Source organism: Coffea eugenioides, chromosome 2, assembly GCF_003713205.1.
Source record: "Coffea eugenioides isolate CCC68of chromosome 2, Ceug_1.0, whole genome shotgun sequence".
In the NCBI taxonomy this organism is placed as follows: domain Eukaryota; kingdom Viridiplantae; phylum Streptophyta; class Magnoliopsida; order Gentianales; family Rubiaceae; genus Coffea; species Coffea eugenioides.
This window is the reverse complement of record NC_040036.1, coordinates 12,104,366-12,125,916: the sequence shown is the minus strand read 5'-3', so window position 1 is coordinate 12,125,916 and position 21,551 is coordinate 12,104,366. Positions and strand designations below refer to the sequence as shown.

Sequence of the window (21,551 nt, the reverse complement as noted above, 5' to 3'; positions counted from 1 at the left end):
ATTAATTTTATGTATTTATTTTATTAGCATGGATATTATTTCAAATACTTAAATTGCCCCGACTAAATGGCTATCTTAATCAAAACTCAATTGCACAAATTCGTTCAATTAATCCATTCAATTAATTAACCTCGCCAAATACATCTAAATTCATTTAATCATACCTCTTAAAATTAATTCATTCAATTAATTAAACTAATTAATCCACTAAACTAATTAAAATAATTGTATACTACATAACGTAAACTAATTATCAACTATCTTAACAAAAAAATGAATTGCATTAAACTAATATCACTAGTTTCGAAATTAAGCTATGCTAATTACATTAATTTTATATATTTATTTTATTAGCATAGGTATTATTTCAAATATTTAAATTACCCGGACTAAATGGCTAACAGTTATCGTACGTAAATTTTTCTTTTGGTTCAGCTTTTTTGCTTCACAGGAGCTGCCTTCTTTTCACTTAACAAATTGCTGAGCTTTTTTTCACTTAACAGGAGCTTTCTTTCCTCCGCAATTTAGCTTCCATTCCCAACTCCCTACCGCCTCTACGTATATCCAACAGTGCCCCTGTAACCCCTCCTCTTTCTTCCCCAACAAAAAGAAGGCTCTATAGTTTAGTACCTTGTTTCGCATTTTTTTTTTCTAAACAATTTCACTGGCAGCCAGCTTTTTTTTTCAGCCTGCCGAATTTTTTTTTTTAACAATTTGACTGCCCGGCAGCCAGCTTTTGCAGACTTTGTCAGGTGCCGGGCTGTGTCGTGTCAACTATAAAAAAAAAAAAAAATTTTTGGTGTCAGGTGCCGGGCTGACACGGCCCGGCACCCATAGATTTATACAACGCCCCTGTCAGACCCGCAAGTGTCTGACTTTTCTTTTATACACCAATATTCTAATCAATTAGCCCAATTTGAGTTACCTCCTTTAATTTGGAAAGGTCCTATTCCTATATACTACATAGAAAGTGTAACCATTATGGCGCCAACATCTGGTGAATTGGTCTACTCGTAGAATACTAATATGTTTGGGAGTGGATCTTTTGTGTGGTTATGTTTTTCTTTAGTAAAATACTCGGTTGTTTGGGTTGTAAATTATTTGAGATAATTTTGTGAAAAAGTACTGTAGCACTGTTTTCGATATGATGTATGTGAAATAAAAAGGTGATTAAAAAATATATTGATAATGCAAGCAAATCAGTATATGTAAATAAGATGTAAATAAGGTGAAATAATCGTCAATCCAAACACAACTCCAAACGGAAGTGGGCCCAACAGAGCAATTACCTTTTGGTCTTTTTTGTTATTGGGCCCAACGTTCCGCATTGTTCTCATTCACGAAATGCTTACGTTAAGCTGCTTCTTAACCTTATCAACAAACCTCACCCAGGGGACTTAGTAGCCGTAAGTTTGAAGTCTACCAGGCCCTTTTAAGTTTGAACTCTTCTCCTCATATACACTAGATGACTTTTCTCGTCATTTTAGACCAACTACAAAATTTACAAAAAGTCAGCAAAAAGTCATCTCATTATGCTCGGAAATTTACAAAAAGTTCAAGATTTTACAAAAGTCAGCAATGGCTGAGAGGAGACTACAGATACGAGGCATCCGTCGTAGTTGTAGCTGGGGTGCGTAGTCGTAGCTGCACATAAGTCCTATAAGCTAAAAACCATCCATTTGGATTAGCTGTTTTTGAGAATATTTTTAAAAAATTTTACTGTAACAGAATTTTTAAATTATATTTTGAGATATTTAAAATTAAAAGAATTTCTAGAATATATTTTGAGATATTTTAAAAATTTTAAAAAAATTTAAACTAATTGTTAGATTATCTTTTAAAGTACTTTTTTAAAAAAAATTTATTATATTTAAAAAACTAATTTTTCAAAAACACCCCCATGCAAATTCATCATAGTTCATACGAAAAACTACAAACACATTAACACCCAGTACTTGCTTAAACATTGATAACGTTTGCACCCATTGAAGTCAAACATTTTGTATGTAGCTCAAGGCTAATGCAAAATACAGATCCAGTGAGGAAAAGACGTAAATCATAGGTAAAGCAACAACTGCAGAAACATATGCTTAACAGTTGACTTCACAATTATATTTACTACTGTAACAACATATAAATACTTCCTCGAGCTTCCGCAAACAATCCTTCGATCCAGTAAGCAAGCAGTAGGACAAAGAAGATAAACTGATCAAAATTATTTAAAAACTTTTTATTCAAAAGACAACAATATGGCACTCAATCAGTCTCCTCAATTCGGAGAGAAAACAGGCCGCAGGATCATCCTCCTCCACTTTGTATATGCAAGATCCTAAAATTCTATGTGTGAAACACTCAAAAAGTTGACAACAATCGGCCTATCTAAACATGGTCCGCCAAAAGTTTGCTCACATGAAATCATAATCATCAAAGCCATCATATGCATCAACAACCGCGACATCTTCATCTTTATCAACATGCAACTGTTTCTTCTTTGCACCTGCGGATGAGAAAAAGTCTCTCACAACCCACCACTAGTTTAAAACCAATTTACTTTACAACAAACCAGAAGATAATGACCAACATACCTCCTGTCTTCTTCTTCCCAGCATTTGCTTCTTTTTCGGCTTTTATCTTTTCATTTGCAATTGCAGTGACTGAAGAGGCTACATCCTTGGCATCCGCCCCTTTCAGTGAAGTCATTGATAATCTCATTACAGCTTTGAGCAAACCAATATAATGGTAGCTTTTCTGCAATCAACCCAATTTGGTTGCAACACAGAATCAGGAGTCAGCAAATCGTACAATAAGGTGAAATCATAACCAGAGCAAATTCAACAGACCTCATAAGGACGCAGCTTGTGGGAAATGAGTTCTGCATATTCTGCAAAGTCACCTTCTGATTTGGGAATGAAATTGTCCAGGGTCTTCTCATCACCTCTCTTACCAAATAACTCAGTCGTGGACTTATAATCAGCTTCTTCTACTAGCCTGCAATAGAAATACTTAAACCCAATGAACAGACACTGAAAACATAATACTCAGTGGCCAGTGATCAAGTAAGCACAAGAGACGGAATGATGCTTCATTAGGTTACTGTGAGCATGTGCAAGTCACAATATTCACAAATTATGTTCCATACATGTGTACTGCTCCATGATGGCTTCTTTATGAGATATTGAGATTCCATCCTGATGGGATAATTCTTTTGGTTTCATCAGGCTCCATTTGCAAAGAAGGAAATGCATATCCTTTCTCAAGAAAAGAGTGGCACAGGAAAAGGATGCTTTAGGGTATAGGGCAACATACACAAAATTACTGCTCAAAAGTTCATCTCTAAAGCAGAATTTTTCTCCACTGCTAAAATCCAGGGGAAGCAAGATTCAGCTAGCATAACAAAAGCAAGCATGCTGACACCATATAATGTATAATTTTACATACATTTTATTCTAACTTCTTTGAATGCTACAATCTTAATTTTAGAAGTCCTTCATGTCCATTGAAAGATGTTTGGGTTCTAGTAAATCCATCTGCATCGCCTACAGTAGAAGAGGCTCATTAAAGGATTATATTTGTCCCTCACTAAGTATACTAATTGATGCCCCACAGTGAGAAAACCTATCGTATAACCCATAACTTAAACAAAGTTAGCTCTTTCTTCATTGTTGTTTCTTCTTCAACATATGCATCTTGAATATTTCCAAAAAAATACACACACACACAAATGTTATTTACCCTGACAAAAATTTAAATGAGTCAATAGATTAAGAAAATTTCATATACCTTGACTTGATGTCCAATGTTATTACTATTAATTTCATTTTCATCAATCATCACATGGAGGAGAAAAAGAGAAACCAACCAGTGAATTTCAAGACAGTAGAATAACTAATAAGAGAGGATGCACAAAACTGTGAATTTCAAAAAACAAACAATTCGGTATACAAGACCTTAGAAATGACAAAACATAATTAGCTTATAAGCTCAAGACAAATTTGTTTTTCAATGGTCTCAAGAAAATAAATAAAAACTATCTCCCATTGCAATGATATAATATATTTTTCAGATTGAAGTACATGTATCACTAAATCTACTGTGCATTTAGTAAGAAATTAGAAGTAATCAAGCAGACAGTAAGACTCCAGTTGACCGACCACAGCCAGACTAAATACCTCCTGCTGTATGGTTCAGACAAAAGATCCATTTAAACATAAAAAGCAAATTTTTCCACTTAAAGACTCCATGTGGCAGTCAAACCTGCACTTACATTACCACTCCACTAGAGCTAAAATAGGGAGCTAAAATAGGATCAAGTATGATTGAACTCGCCCAAAAAATACACTTCATCATGTTTACTCCTTCAACAATGGAGACCATTGTCAACCCAACTAATTCTGTATCTCTGAAGCCCCATTTTCTATTTCCTTAAAAGCTTATTCTTGAAATACATCTCTCTCTTTATTTATGAAATTATGAAAACAATAAAAGTAAGATTTTAGAAACATTACCTTTGCTGGCGAAGTTTTTCTTCTACAGGATCTAGTGGCTCCTCCTTTGCAACTTCAGCAGCTTTCCCTTTCTTTTCTTTCTGCTCACCTGATTTTGCTGTTGGCTTCTTTGGGACCTTTGCAGCAGGTGGTTCTACTATGGGTGCCTGATACATCAAGATAAAGCACATAAACAATTCGAAAGCAACTGTTGTAAACATCATGCATCCCAAGTGACATAACATCCTAAACCACATGCTGTACAAACACGCGTATAGACTAGTCCACACATTGATTAACTTAAGCTCTAGGAACGATGTACTGGAAAGTTTTAACTCCATTTACAGTCAAAATTCTGAATTCTTGATGCACACAACCATTCCAATCTAAGATATCCCATCTTAAGCAATTTTCAGGACAACTTATTAGTTTTACATACACCTATAACTGCTTTTGGTGCAACTCATGCTTCAACTTTCCAAGTAACAAAATGTCATCTACTTCTTCTTAGCGACAATCAGTTAGTTTGGCAAGCCAAATGAATGAAAAAATTGGAAGGTGATCTGTAGCCATCATGCAGCATTTGTACCAAAGCGGTCACCTAAAACTGCTTTTGGTGCAACTCATGCTTTGGCTTTCTAAGCAACAAGCATCATCTATTCATTCTAATCAACGATCAAGTTGGATATGAAAAGGTGATCTCTACTCATCATGCAGCATTTGGACCTACATGGCCGCATGTCACCTATTCTTACAACATCAAGAAACTTGCTGATGGAAGAGGGTAACAAAAGCAGAAGATCCTACGATATGTTTCCATCGATATCTACTGGTAAAAGTACTACGATAGCACCAAAAGTTTTACTCTTCGAGTTGGGAGAAAAGGTTATAGGTTAAACTTGTCCACTGGACACATTCCTTCCTAGTAAGTCAACTTCAATAATGCATAAAGCAGAGACCACTCGAGACCACTCCCTGAAGATGGGTATAAGACAGAAGTGCAGAGGCGAATACATAAATCAGTCGAATCTAACCCGAAGCTGTACAGTTCTTATTCTGGTGTGAAGTTTGGATCTTTCTTCAAAGATACAATTTTGTTCAAAACGTGTGTAAATCCAATAAAGCTCAATCAGTGATTAGCTTGAACATAAAAAACAATAAATTGCATTTTGCAGCACAAGGGTGAACTAAATCGGTTTTTAAAGATAACTAAGCACTCAAGTGGAAAACATATCAATAAACGCAAAAGATAGTATCATAACTCAAGCAACTTAATACAGATCCCACTGGAAGCAGGTTAGAAGAATCTTCAATGATAGAAGACAAAAGTACATAACTAAGAAAAATCAAGAATGCAGTTACAACTCATGCTAAGTAATGGAACAAACAATTATCTGGAATTTTGTGCATATGGTTTAGCTAAGGTGGCATTCCCTCATTCTAATTCAACACCTGAATATATCTTACATCTGATTGAACAGAACAGAGAAAGAAAACAAAAATACCGCAGCAGGCTCATCTTCATCTTCCCAAGACTCTTTCACGTCATTGTCATCTACGTCTTCATCATCCCACAAACTTTTAGTTTTAGGTTGTTCCTTTATCAAAATATCCGGAATAGGTTCATCCTCTGAAACACAACATATGACCAACAGCTTAATAAAGAAAGAGCAGATATTGGTGGTCACAGAGTATATTAAAAATGACATGAATTTTCTCAGTGCAATTTAACAAAAAAATGCAAAAAAAAAGGTAATGGACAATGAACATTTTACAGCCAATCCTAGATAAGCATAAGTTGCAACTCTAACCAAATTCCAAAGTCAGCAAGATGAAATAACTGTTTGGCAACAACACAAACAAGTACACCACATCACGTGAAATATGAAGAAAATACCATAAGTTGGTCTAAAGGAATAGATGGCCAATTCATGAATTAACATATAAAGATGAAGCAAAACTACATCTTATAACCCCCTCGAAAATAGGTATATCACAACCATTAAGCAAAGAATAACACTTCGGTCAACCATACTCATGCTGACTCCAATCTACGACGAAAAGATCTAAAAAATAGCCACTCGTCAAACTGAATTGAAAATTTACAGCGAATCAATATTGCGCAAATCAAATCTGAAATACAGAACGAACACGATATTTATTAAAGCAAAGACATGAACACTCAACAGAATCCTAAAGAGTACCAAATCGCAATTAGTTCAAGGACTAGCATAATTCTAAAGAGGAAAGAAGAAGGCAGTAACATTACCCCAATCCATCTTCTGTTGATTCTGATTTTGAATAGATTTGCAACTTCAAATGCCTGCGTTAGTTTCATATATCAATCCAAATGGGCAAAAGGAGAAGAAAAAAAAGGTGTTCCATAATTATGACTGAAATAGCTAGCAATCAGTTAACATCAAAACCCACAAAAGAAAATTTATTAAAAAAATCACTTCTTATTTGACCGTCAAATTAGACAGAAAACTGCCTCCAACAAAACAAAATATATCGATTAATTGAAAAAGCCAGACACAAGAAAACTAGTTCAAGTATTCTAGTAATAAAAACTAGAAGCCCACTAGCCGAAATTTAGAATTAAAAAAAGGGCCAAGATTCCAATCCAATCAGCAACAAATAGCCAAAAATAATCGGGAATTGATATCTCAAAATGTTATGGATTCAATAATACATGAAAAAACTGGCAGGTAAGTATAGAAAACATTAAAAAAAATAGCAAAAAAAAAAACCGATGATATTACCGTCTGATGAGTACGGAGAGTTGAGCGGCCCACTAAGTTTCAAGGTTAAAGTGGCCGGCGAGAAATTCCCAGTCGATATCTTGGAACCTAGCTGCTCGATTAGGGTTCTGTTAGGGTAACGGAAAGAAATGCAAGCGGAAATTTTCCAGAAAAGGGACAAAGGATAGAGGAAGAAGCCAGAGAAAATGGAGTTTAGGGTTAAGTCTGTCTTTTTCTGCAGCATATGTGGTAGCACTATTTATTACTATTCCCTGGAAGACGATTCCAATTTCGATTTTTGTTAAGGACCACGCTTTCTAAAAAAACCGGTTGATCTACCCCTTGCCTTGCTTTGCTTCCTAATTTTTTGTTTGGTTGGTTGCAAAAGCCCGCCCAAATTATTGGGAGTTTGGGACAATACTTCGATTTATTCGGTATAAGTTTTTTTTCCTTTTTTGAGGAATTCGGTATAAATTTCTTGTAGTTTATTAAACATTACCCGACAATCAATGTATGGCCTCATTTCTGAATCATGTCATATATTCAAGAGTCATATGATTATGAAAGTATAGATAATATGCAAGAAAAAGTGATGTCGAGTTCATATACTAGTCTATTAAAATTTTTTTCTAAACTAATACTTGAATAAGAAAAAGTATTTTCTAAACTATTTATAAAGTCATGATTTATCTGTTTTAAATATCAATTGCATATTTTAAGATCTCAAATTATTGATTTATAATAGCCTACCCAATTGTACTTAAAAACAAGTAAATTCTTTGTCTCCCATTTTCTTATAACATATGTTTCAAATGACACGAATAATAATGTGACACAATTATTAATTTAGTTTGTTATGGTGACATGTAATATAGGTTGAAACCGTATGGGAGGACATGCTAGGCAACAAATCTAGCAAGATAAATCCGCTAATCCATGAAATTTGATTAATATGCAACAAATTTGATAATTTAAGGTAGAATCGATCAACCGTTGAAGTTTAGGGTGCCAATGGCTAATCAATAATGCTTAAAAGGGCATTAAGAAAATATATATATATTGTTTGAAAGAACAATCTCTGCCCGTATCTAGGTTCAATTAATGGCGATTATTGATCTGTTGTTTTTTTGTTATTAATTTTATTTTAGCTATTTACTTAATTGGCACTTAGCAGTACTATCATATATAGGTTGTCCCCAAAAAAGAAAAAAGAAAAAAAAAATCATAGCCGTAACAGTGACCAAGAGGAACAAACCTAATATTTATTATTTTGCGATTATCAAGTGCCAAATTTCTGTTGAACCACTAAAGTCCAAATAAGATCCATTCACTTGCTGATGATTACGATTCCCAATTGATCAAATTCGAAGTGGTCATGTTTGGATAGTAATTTTTTTTAAAAAAATATTTTTATCACATTACAAATTTATTATTATTTTTTATCTCACATCGATTGCATCGCAAAAAATGTCACAGTACTATTCTAAAAATTTGATTGGGCTAAACCTAAAATGGTCCATATCTATCTTGTTATAGAGAAAGCTACAAACCTTTTCTTATTCTTTTTGTTTTTCTGGTGGTTTTTAAACAAAGATGACAACCTACTTCTACTGTATAAACATTTAGGAGGACTCAAACTGTATATTGGAGAATGAAATCAGACGGAGTGAAAATGGGAAATCCTGCCTGGATAGCAAAGTAGTGCTAATTTTGCACTTTCTTGTTTAGCTTGAAGAGTTTATCAAATAAACAGATAAATAAGTGAATAAATTGACGAGATGGGAACCGAACTTCCAAATTTTGACCATGATAGTAGTATCATTTTTGCATTTTCTAGATTAAGGTGCCGTTTGATAACCTAATTCAATGTTTAAATTTAATGAACTCAGATTCTAACACGTTTAGATGTATTTGATAACCAAAACTAGAATATTTGAATTAATTAAATGCTACTAAATTTTATAGGCAAAATTTGTTTCAAAAAATAAGTGATAAGCTATTCATTTAGCACTTAGGGTCCGTTTGGTTGGACTGGAAATATTTTCAGGAAAATATTTTCCATCGAAGTCATTTTCCTGGAAAATCACTTCCTTCCCCATAATTTTCCAGTGTTTGGGTATTAAGTGAAAATATTTTCCGAATTCCTTTTTTCATAATTTTCCGGTGTTTGGTTTGTCAATGAAAATATTTTATGATATGTTTGTTGATATATTGCAAATATTTTTCTGCTCTCAAAACATTCATTTCATTACAAGTTAATTTTAGTTTCTATCCATTATAATCATATTATCATTTTTATAAAATATTTATTCATATTACACCATGAATTCTTAAATTTCCCAACTCGAATACAGGGCGGAATTAGGATAGATCTAGATTAAACTAAAAATTTGGACATTTTGATATTTGAAAGAAAATGAATACTTTCGTCTCAAGATTTAATTAATATTCATTATTTAAATTAAAGTGGTTCTTTCGATCATTCATAGAAAAAAAGACACTTGTAATCCTAAAAGAACTAAATTGTCAAATCCCACCACCACCACCTGACACAAATGCAATCTTTCACATTAGACTTGATATCACATAAAACATATTAGCAATTTAATTAGAATAGTGTAGGATAGTTTGATATTCTTGTAGCGTTGTTTACTTGCCTTAAGTTACTTCTAATTAGTAGAAAGGAGAAAGGAAAATGTCTGGGATATTTTTGAGATGAATGCAAATCCGACTGGAGCTGTTGATTTTATTCTTGTTGTCTGATTTTTCATCGGTTCAAGGAAGAAGAGCAGATAGGTCGTTATGTGTTAGAGCACGAGGTTTGATGTCATAATTCAGTACTTCTACAGCAATACTTTAGTTTGCAGGTTGAGTGTAGATACTTTTTATTTATCAATTCAAATTGGTCGGCAAATTATGTGCAACCAAAGTTGTTAAGAATTCCAGTGGAACACCCACTGATATTGTGACTAATATGATTCTGCTGCTGGTGATTCTCTAGCACTGGGGGCGGGTTATCTGGTTATCGGAAATTAACTTCTGGAAAGTTGTTGTGGAAGTCATTTTCCACCTGGTGGCGTGAAAACATTTTCCAGCTGAAATAATTTTCCAACCTCTTTTGCTTCCAAACACCAGAAATTCTGGAAAACTTTTTCGGGAAAATGTTTTCAGTCCAAACAAACATACCCTTAATGTCATATATATTCAAATGTATGAAATTTAATACTTAACGATTCACTAATTTAATGCATACAAATTTTAGATTTTAGACTTCAAAATTCAATTTTAAAAATTCAATTTTATCTAACGCACCCTAAATCTATTGGAAGGGGAATATGAACACTCAAACCTATGAGTGGCCAAACTTAAGTACTTGGTTAAAGCTTTCCTATGTTAACTTGTGCATATCACTGAACTTGTAAATTTTAATTGACTTGTTGAAAATATTTTAGACCGGTGAATATACTTCTATTTTCAGAAGGAAATTGAAAAGTTAGTATTTGTGAGATATCTTTAATTGGTAAGAACAGACTAATTTATTTCACTGTCAATACGAGGGTTGTATTGGCGAATGATATGTAAGAACTTTCGTAAGTGAATTAAATTTTGGGGGTATATTTTGATCGAAGCCTCTTCAAAATGGTATAGCGGTTTCTACCATTTCTTTGGTATTAGACTGACACAATGGTACAAGGTATTCTGCCTCGCATCAAGTCAATAGGAACCAAAGGACAACTGACAAGGCTGACTTCACCTTGAAAATGAAGCACAAAATAAGAGAGTATAACTAAAAGATTACCGGTAAGCTGATAAAGATTTGTGCTGAGAATTGCATCACATGACAGGCAGGTTATGAATGTGAATGTTTAGTTATATATTAAAATGATAATATTTCAATAAAAAAAATTTTAGTCTCCAAAATTTATAATTTTAAGCACATTTAGAACAATTGATGGAACTTAACATTGATTAACAGTCAAAATCGTTTTAGCAATAAAATTCTATTTCAATTTTTCCTATATTATAACCTCCTAATTTTTGTTCTGTATATCAAATATGTATTATTATCCAATTTTAACTTATTTAACGAAGATATACTTTTTAGGTTAAATGATAATGTTGTGCCTATATTATTCTATATAGAGTACATAGTGGCTAACGACACTGTGTTATCTAATTTGAATTATTTATCTATAGAACCAAAAAAGTAAAACAATCAAAATATATTTCATAAAAAAAAAACTATAGTAGGTAAACTACATATAACCAAGAGACATTTAAAATACTTTGAACTCGTGCTAAATTGCTCTAGTAGTAGGGGCACAATTTATATACTTTTCTCAGTTTTCTGTCTATTAAATCCAAAGTTTCAATGGAAAGTTTTAAAATAGTTACTTTGCTATTTGTTTACCTTAATATTTTACCACAACCCTCCCCCCGTTACCTTAAGAATCTTATTGAATGATTCAAAGAATTATACAAAATATTAATTTCATCTTAAATTCAATTGATAATCTATTAAAATTGAAAAAAGAAAACAAACCTGATTTACTTATAGTTCATATTCTTTATAGTTTGAATGGATATCTAATTGAGCGTTTAAATATCAATACAAGTAACAAAAAAAAAATTCATTATCAATTAATTCTCCATAATGCAAAACCATACATACATATATAATGCTACATTTGGGACCAGTTATGCAAGAGTAAAAGTCTACGAGAAACAAGTGGGATGAATACACAAAATAAAACAATAAAAGAAAGAAGTTTCGTGAACCTTTGCACATTTTCAACATAATTTCAATCTAATTTGCATTTCTTTTCCTTTGAAACCGTTAATATCACTATTTAAAATCTAAGATACCATGATGATCCAAATTCGAAACATTGCTATAAAAAATGCAAAGTCAAAACTATTCAGTAGTGGCAACTTGACTTTGATCTTTAATCATCATTTTTTCGTCAATTTACTAAATATGCTTAAGATTTGAAACACTGGGGACCAAATTTGTTTTGATCCAAGCATTAATGATCAGTCTTACACACATGCAGAGTATTATAAACAGGAATTGTATTTCTTCCAAATTTTGGATATATGTTATGTATTGATTTAAATTACAAGTTTTAAACTTATTTTCTTCATAATGGTTGGTTAGTGATGATTTAGTTTTAATATTATCGTGATGTCATTTTCTAATAAAATGGAGGTGATTTGTCACTTAATCATAAATTTTAATCTCTTTTTGCCTAAAAATATGTTCAAGTTCAGGAGTACCAGTTGTAAAAAGTTTTTATGTTATTTGAAAGAAAATTATTCATTCATTAGTAAATTCGGGCATGTCATCTTGTATTATATTATCCATGAAAATATATGGAATACTTTTAATGTGAAAATTGTTTGATGTCCTACTTTTAGAATAGACAATAAGCAGTTATATTTTTGTATTTATACCTATTAAAAATATTTCTTAACTGTATCACTACATAGTTTAATTAATACGAATATTTGATTTCAAGCATGTATACATTAGTACAAATACCATTAGTATTACTAGTGATAAATGGTGCACTCAATCTATGTACAATTTAAACAATCATTTTTTATATGGAACAAAATGGCATAAAATTTTAATAAACAAAAAACTTTGATCTTTTAAAAAAAAATTTAATATTATTTTAATGAATTTGGTAATTATAATGTTTGTGGTTGGTTATTGGTGAAAGTTAGTTGTGGTATTGGTTCACAATACATAGCCAACATGTTAATCAGATGATAAAAGTATAATTAAGTGATGGATTAATCTTTCCTACACTAACAGTGTATACACTATCAAAGTTGGATGAATTACAAATATGCAAAATTTAAATTTAAAATTCAACTTTTGCATATATGTCATAGATTCAATAGTGATAGTGTATACGCTGTCAGTGTATATAAGTTTTGCTCGTAAGTGATTGCGATGATAATGCTGAAAATTTAAAAGTGACAAATATGGTCTAATTAAATTCACCTATACGCACTGCGGTTATTATGTCATCAATTCATTCTCATTAATTTGGTCTAATACCATTACAAATGCATTTTTAAAATATTTCTTTATGTTCTACCCACAAAATATAAAAAACAATCATGCAACAACATATTACTTCTGCTACAAATATTCCATCTCAACTAATTAATTAACCATTCGTTTACTCATTTACAGTTATTAATTCATATGATTGGTTTAATTAATTGCACATACTAATTTACGATCATTTTCCTCCTACCCATGATTGGTTTAAGGGCTACTCACATTTAATCCCCTTAAGGTATATCCTATTTATCAATTTACCCCATAACCTTTAATTTTGCTCACTTAATCCCCTACAGGACAAAATTACCCTTGCATTATTTTGACTTTTTATTTACCTTGTTTTCTTTTCTTTTATTTCTTTTCCTCTTTATTCTTTATTTAATTCTTTCTCTTTCCCACAAAATATTCACCTTAATGATTGAAATTAAAAAAAAAGGAATTGCAGAGATCTATCTTCTCCTTAAATGATTAAAAAAAAATTCAAATCACTTTCCTAAAATACAATTTTTTTAGCATTTCAATTCTTTTAATTTTGAATTTTCCTCTTTCCTTTATAGTTTCTCATTTTATTCTCAAGAAAATATCATAAGATGAAATTGTTTTCCTTTCTTTTATTTCTTTTTCTCTTTCTTCTTTCTTTTATCATTCCCAATAGAAAATTCAATTTCAACGAAAATTTTTGTTTTGAATTTGTAATTGCATATTTTTAGGTGAAGATTAAAATGGCATCAAAAACTAATTTTGATTTATTGTATGATACCAGGTGTCACAAATTTCAATTGATGATTATTAATCAGGTCACAATTTCATTTTAAGATATTTTTTTGGGAATAAAATGAGAAACTAGGAAGGAAAGAGGAAAATCAAAAAATAAAAGACTAGAAAGGTTAAAAAAATTGTATTTTAGGAAATTGATTTGAATATTTTTTTAATCATTTAAGGAGAAGATAAATCTCTGTAATTTCTCTTTTTTAATTTCAATCAGTAAGGTGAAAATTTTTGTGGGAAAGAGGAAGAATTTAATAAAGAAGAAAGAGAAAAAGAAATAAAAGAAAGGAAAACAAGGTAAATGAAAAGTCAAATAATGCAAGGACAGTTTTGTCCTATAGGAGATTAAGCGAGCAAAATTAAAGGTTAGAGGGTAAACTGAAAAATGAGGTATACCTTAAGGGGATTAAATTTGATTAACCCTTGGTTTAATTCTCCTCGTTAATTGCTTCAACCACTCACAAGTTGCTTTTTAACTTCCCCGACTCTGCCCACCACAACAATAGCTCTGCACTTTCAGTTCTCTCAATGATCTTTATGTCCATTCAATCTGGGTCCCATAACCCTGTCACAACAGCACCTCGTTCCTCTCAATCTTTATTAAGCCTTATGTCTCCCGGTAAAATTTAGCACTCATGTGCCTGATCCAAACCGCTTTGATGTCAGTAATTGTGATCGTGTCTTACATTTACGTGATCCGTACCCCTTACCAACCGATTGGTACAAACCACTATACCATTTTGTAGAATTTTCGATATTTTGATATGTGATAGAAGATGAATCCACCCAAGTTTTTTCCTTATAAAAAAAAAATAAAATTACAGCACAAACATTTATCGATGCCGCCTCGGTGTTAACGAGTGCGTCCTGCAGATTGAGTAGCTTTGAGGCCCAATACCGTCTTAGGCAGAACCCTTTTGGGCGGCCACAAAAAGGTAACGAAGTGTATCAGATCCACTTCCACGAAGGGTTGGTCAAAGCCTACTTGTTGGAGTTCCACTGCATGGGCTTTAGGAGAGGAGCAGCGTAGGTCTGATTTGTTTCCGCAGTTAGTACGGTGACTGTCAGATCAAAATATTCTGTTTTGTTTAAAATTCAACGCAAAAGCCTGTTTTAGTGTTTAGGGTTTTGGGCAAGACCACTGTACTAAAGTGAAAAGTCAAACCTTGATTATTGGTATGTGGTCATTATTTGCTTCCATCATGACCATTGACCGGCTTAAAAGTTAAAAACACATATATTTTCAAATTTTCAAATGTATAAAGGCAAATAAATTGGCTCTTGAAAAAAGGATTGAATTGAATTGGATGGTAAAATAAGAGAGATTGTAATAATTGAGTTGAGTAATAAAGTGGAAGAAATTATAAGTATGGGATTCTGATTTAAAACATCGCACTTATTTATAAAAAAAAAACCTGCCACTCCATTCACCTCTTACATTGATTTACATTAAAAGAAAATGGACATTTAAAAACTACATGAATTCAGATTCTACCGCCTATAAAAGAGAGAGAGAGAGAGAAGGTTGCATCTGCCTTTTAAATCTTAATATCGTGAAACCTTTTTTTATTAATTAACCGTTCTTCACAGATAAGGTGACCCAAATACACAGACAAATAAGGGGAAGAAAAGCCCAAAAGTTTTCTAATAAGCCGATTGATTCTGCAATTAGATACTTGTGTTTACTGTCCCCCTTAATCCGCAACCATTAGACGCGTGTTAGGGAAAGGCAACAAACTATATGTTGCAAAATATACTGCTGTTTTTGGGGAAAAAAAAGGAAAAAGAAAAAAACACAAAAGAATGTTGGTGGTTTGAAGTCTTGGACTAATTAACTGTTAATAAATAGTACTATTCTATTTTTGCCCTGTAGTTGAAATGGCCGAGAAGCAATTAGTGGGGCAGAATTGTATCTTTTTTTTCAGATTTTGAGACTCCTAATTCCCCTATTTGGAGACCATATATCAGCCCCACCTTTGACTGGCTGCCACTATAAGCTTTGCTTTATTTCTATTGTTTTTGGATGGTGTCTCATACTGCATGCTGCATGTCTTGATATCCGACTTGAGAATGTGCTCCGAAGGTTAATATAATCACCAATGGGCATTGGTTATGGAATTATCACTACTTATTGGTTATGGAATTAAATTTGTGGTTCTGGTAGATATGGGTTGATAAAGCATCATTGGGTATAGAAAATCAATAATATTTGCCCCATGTGACAAGTTTTTTGATGGTGGCATCCTTTTCACAAGACATCATTCCTTTTTGCAGCTATGGAGCCACCATACAGGAGACAGCTTTTCATATGAAATGCTCGGACACTTATTTTCTCATTATTTTACCCTTCAATGAAGACAAAGCACACAGGAGTTTTCCAATCCCCACTCCATCTGAGAAGAACAAGAAGTTGAGGGGTCAAGATGGAGATAATTTATTATGAAGAATGGAAAACTGAATGACAATAATGTAAACTGTTTGTTTTCTACAATAGTGGTGCTTCCAAAGCGAATAACCATGATAATGCTGTCATGCAAAGCAATCCTCTTGGTCCTCTTCATCATTATCCCCACCTTCTAGGATATAGATTATATGGCCTAAGGCTACGAGTCGCTTCTACCATCATGCTGTGTATTGTGCGGTTACCGTTAGATGTATGATATATAATTTAAATTTAAATTTAAAATTTACATATATATCATGTATTCAATCAACATTATATATACAGTATTAGGATATACAGGATTAACTCATTTGTATATTATTATATTTATGTTTACGTTTATTATGTTACCATGTATGTTGTACCATGCAATTGTGATTGATGATTGCAAAAACCCCAAAGACCTCCCCCAAATCCCTATATCTCTTTAACATACTCAAATTTAAGAGATTAGTGCAACTGTTCTGATAGGATGAACATGGCCTACATGTAGATATAATTAATTGGGGTCATCAATGATCAAACAAGTTGATCGTTCATAATTTAAGTTCCCTCTTTTTGATCAAAATAAAAAGGTGGGATTAGATAATTAGGTTTTGCTATCTTGCTAATCATTTAATCACTCCCTACTTGTTAAACACTCGTGCTGCAAGAAGCTTTATATATACTGATTTACATTAGCTAATTTGGAAAACTGTTCATCATCTTTTTCATTTGATTTAGCATAGGGTTTATGGTCCTAACTCAGCAGAACTTCAACTATTCTTGCATCAACAAAGCTGCAGGACCAGGGCCCCACCTTAAATTTGAGATTCAGATAAAGCAAAAGCAGGACAAAGCAAGATTTCTTGCAGGTGACAGATGCAGGAGTACTCTGAGTCTTGTACTGTTATTCCACCAATAAAAGTAGTTAAATGACTGTGCTAGCTTTCTGTATCTACAAGTAAAGCCAAGAATATGTCAGCAAACCTTGTCTTCATGTGTAAGAATTTGGTTACTTTGTCTGGAAATATACACTTGTGATGGCCAAGGTCTGAAATTTTTATGAACCAGTCGTAATCAACTATGCCTGCAACAAACACAATGGTGACTCCTAGCTCCCTCGAGCTTATGCTGAAACAACTCCAGCAAATGGAGGATCAGCCAGCGGATGAGCCTCCTGCTTTACCAACTCGTCCAGTGATCAGGGCTCGGCTGCCTCGGTCAAGAAGGCAACTGTCACTTAGCTCCCAGCAAAGTGATCTAGATATCACTTTAAGTTGTGAAGAGAGGATGATTGGGAGGAGAAGAGCAATGAGCGGTGATTCTTTTGAGTCTGCAGAAAGGGCTGATGTGGGAGCACCAGCATCTGTAGTTGAGTCTGCGAATGGCTCACTTGCGGGATGTGGCCACAGAAACCATGAAAATGGTAATGCAGATAAGGTATAGTGCGCTAATACACTGATAATTTTGGCTGCTTACGTTCCAATTAGCTTGCTTTCTGCATACATCAGTTTAATTTTTTAAGTTGGCTGTCTGAGTTTTCTTTTGGTGTGTATATAGTTTAATGTGAACGATTAGACTATATTTCTTTCTCGATTACTTGTTTAGGCTGTGATAAAAGAACATGCGTTCATTCCTAATTACTATCGACAGTAGCAGAAATTTTAAAATTGTGATCTTCATGCCTGATGCCCTTAGCGTTGGTCGTCAGACAGATTATCCAAGTAAAAACGGCATAATGACTGTGATTCTAAGTTTTTGTTGTTGCTGGGAACGGACAAGGCAATCCCACAAGAAGTATGTTTATCTATGTATTTAAAGGATCCTTATCGGATCTAACTTATACTTCGGTATATTCATGTCTTATAACTTGTTGAATTATCTTTATGTTACATGGATATAACTTGTTTCTCGTTCTAGCTATTCAATTTAATCATCAAAGGATCACCTTTTGTTCTCATCCATCATTTACTGCAAACTTTAACAACATGAGATATTTACAAACACTAAACTGTCTGCTGCTGGGCAAAGAACTGCAAACGTGACTAAGAACATGGAAATCATCTTTTCCAATCCTAATATTTTTCTTGAGATTTTGTCGCGAGAAACAAAAGTCTGATGCATGACTTGTTTTAGCTTTTATGTTTTTGTACTTTCTATGAATCAGTTACTTCTACAAACATTTTCTGTTTTCTGATACAAAATAAGTAACTTTTAGGTTGGTAACTTTGACGAGGCAAAGGAAATAGCACTGCAGTGGATGCTGGGGAAACACCTGCATGGTCGTCAAACCTGCTGCCAGTATGATGAGCTTAAAATAGGAGTAATTACACTGCAATCATGCAAGTGTTGTCATCTTTTCTTCTACTCAGAATGCCTGAATGTTTCTCTTCCGAATAGTTTTTTCATGTTTATCTCTTCTAAGATGCTAGTCCCGAACGTCCTTTAGAGCTATTGTGGAAAAACTCAGGAATTTCATATTACGTGCAAAAATGCCTATGCTGAGAACTTTTTGAAGTCAAGAAAACGTCACTTTGGGATCCCTAACTCAATTTTGTGTCGCATTGCAGTTGTTCGTGGTGAAAATGCAAGAATATGTTTCATTAAAAAAATGAAAGCCATTCGAGCCATACAGAAATGTGTAAAAAGTCAGCTCAGAAGTACCATGTTAGACGAAAAGGATCAGGCAGCAATATTCTTGCAAGCAAGTAAGAAAATGTGAATTTTGGATGAGAATTCATTTGTGTTGTTAGGCAATATGCCTTGATGGCTAATTTGCATTTCAGGCATCCGTGGTTGGTTGGCATGGAGGCACTACAATTCCATAGACAAAAGAGAAAGACAGTTCAATGAGGAAGCAAGGAATGTGAAAAACCTAGAAAATAAGGTATTTTTGTTCTTACTATCATAGCCACTGTCCTCAATCCTGTTTTGGTGATCTGCATTTTGATATAGCGTATCTCATAATCCAAAATGTTATCTAATAAAGCTATCCTGCCATTTCATATTACTAGTTCAATGGTAGATTGTGATCTTGCATTCGGTCTTTTTGTTGTCAGGATCAAATTATGGTTCCATACTCGGTTTTAGTTGATCTACAAAGACGAGTTCTGAAAACAGAGGCCTTATTAGACAAGAAGAAAGAGGAAAATGCCACTTTAAAGCTACAAATAAAGCAACTCGAGAGAAAAAGGCAGCAATATGAGACAAAAATGAAATTGATGGAGAAGACATGGCAAGATCAGTTAACATCTATGCAAGTGAGTTTCAGACACACACACTCTCTCTCTCTCTCTCTATATATATATATATATATATATATATATATCTGAGTGCGTGTGTGGGAATCACCCTTTTCAAATTACATATGGTTGCCCGTGACAAATAGAACCTGATGCCTTATAACATTAGCATCTCATAGCGATTTAGGCAATACAAAGTTCACTATGGATGACCTGAGTGTCGTATCACTTGGCAGAAGATACAAATATGCAAGAGACCTTTGGAATCTTCTTTTCTCTTCTGAGTAAATCATTCTCCTAATCCCAATAAAACCTATTAGCTTGCTAAATTAGTATCTGATTCTGATTTTGTCATCAGCATGTCATATGATATCTGACTTGGATGACTTCAATATGTACAGGTTGGTATTTTATTTATTTCAAGAGTAGCTAAGTAAGGAACTGGAATACGCAATAAACTTTTACTTCACTTAGACAACTCCCTCCCTTAGGCTGCCTATGATTCTGAGAAAATGATGCCCTATGAAAATTTTATGCATCAAGAAACTGAGGGAAAGTAGGCAAATGTTTCTGACGACAAGCATCTTGGTTTGTATGTTATTGCAGATGAGTCTAGCAGCTAAAAAGAGCTCTTCTAAACATGCTGTGGGCAAACTCGGCCTACTTTTGGCTTTACCTGAAATTCAGGACGAAGATGCACCTGATCCATCACCTACATCTAGGTTTCAATTAAATGGCAGATCAAATTCTGATCAGCTCATTGATCATGAGAAAGGGATTTTGGATGAAGATACTGGCATCTTTATTCACATTGAACCTGGAAGGATGGCTTCTAGCACCAATCCAGAAGAGGAGCTCGAGAGACTGAAGTTCAAGTTTAAAACTTGGAAGAAAGACTTCAAGAATAAGTTGATGGTAGCAAAAACCACAATCAAGAAGCTTGGCAACTCTGAAACAGGGAAAAATAGTCATAAGAAATGGTGGGGAAGATAAACAAAAGGGGACAATGGAGTGGCGTCTGCATGCTTTTATTGAAAAAAAATAAAAGATTCTGTTGGAAAAAGATCAGGATTTTATTACTTGATCTTTATCTACTTAGCCCTATATCCTTCCAAGAGCAACCATTGAGATCATTCATTCCGGCAGTTCTCTTGCTTAATTGTAGATTTCCATGTCAACATATTCTTCTAGTGTCCTTACATATACATTAAAAGATCCTCTCTCAGAGCATAGTATTTCTCTGGAACTTAACTAATGCATACTCGACCTGTTATATGTGCTAGTGCTGCTGCTTACTTTCAGATTTCCGTGTCAATATTCTTTGCTATTGACTAGGTGAGAATGATATCGACAAGGAGATTTTCCAATTTTTTTCTAACAAATTGGAGCACACATCAAAAAAGCAAAACTGAAATAAAACAAACCCTGGACGAAGAAGAAAAATAGGAACTTATATTGGTGCGTAATTTCTCTTCCCTTTCAGCAAACCTTAAGAATAAATCTTCATGATAAAAAAATGTTTCTGGCTTATGCTTGGTGTTAAAAGACCTTCACACAATAAAGGGCCATTGTCGTCTCCAGCTTTAATTTCAATGGGATATGCAGTGGAGTGTCTTATGTCTGCAAGCCATGTTCCCAGATTTATGTCATAAACTAGATTTTTTTGGAATAAGATCAGGATAGCCTAGATGAGATTAATCACTTGATCTGATGTTACATTAGTTTATGCTGTTATCTACTCAGTTCCCGATCAATGTATCAGCAAAAAAATCCTGTGACTGACAAGGAAAAACCACTACATGTGTAACAATC

General features: G+C 33.4%; 2 protein-coding genes across 3 annotated transcripts; one reads left to right on the top strand and one right to left on the bottom strand.

Moving 5' to 3' along the window:
• Nucleotides 1-2,085: 2,085 nt before the first annotated feature.
• Nucleotides 2,086-7,474, bottom strand: LOC113763100 (eukaryotic translation initiation factor 3 subunit J-like). Its single transcript, XM_027306812.1, has 7 exons — nt 7,247-7,474; nt 6,754-6,807; nt 5,990-6,114; nt 4,506-4,651; nt 2,841-2,988; nt 2,586-2,748; nt 2,086-2,497 (listed from the first exon to the last, which is right to left on the bottom strand). Exons 2-7 carry the CDS (start codon nt 6,761-6,763, stop codon nt 2,406-2,408), a joined length of 684 nt encoding a protein of 227 aa, XP_027162613.1. The 5' UTR covers nt 6,764-6,807; nt 7,247-7,474; the 3' UTR covers nt 2,086-2,405.
• Nucleotides 7,475-17,394: 9,920 nt separating this feature from the next.
• Nucleotides 17,395-20,990, top strand: LOC113763240 (myosin-2-like). 2 transcript variants are annotated; one of them, XM_027306993.1, is made up of 6 exons: nt 17,395-17,937; nt 18,716-18,839; nt 19,068-19,205; nt 19,284-19,384; nt 19,557-19,757; nt 20,346-20,990. In XM_027306993.1, exons 1-6 carry the CDS (start codon nt 17,581-17,583, stop codon nt 20,730-20,732), a joined length of 1,308 nt encoding a protein of 435 aa, XP_027162794.1. In that variant the 5' UTR covers nt 17,395-17,580; the 3' UTR covers nt 20,733-20,990. The 2 variants fall into 2 exon arrangements, with proteins under 2 accessions (XP_027162794.1, XP_027162793.1); XM_027306992.1 differs by having other exon boundaries at nt 18,716-18,845.
• The last annotated feature ends 561 nt before the right edge of the window (nt 20,991-21,551 follow it).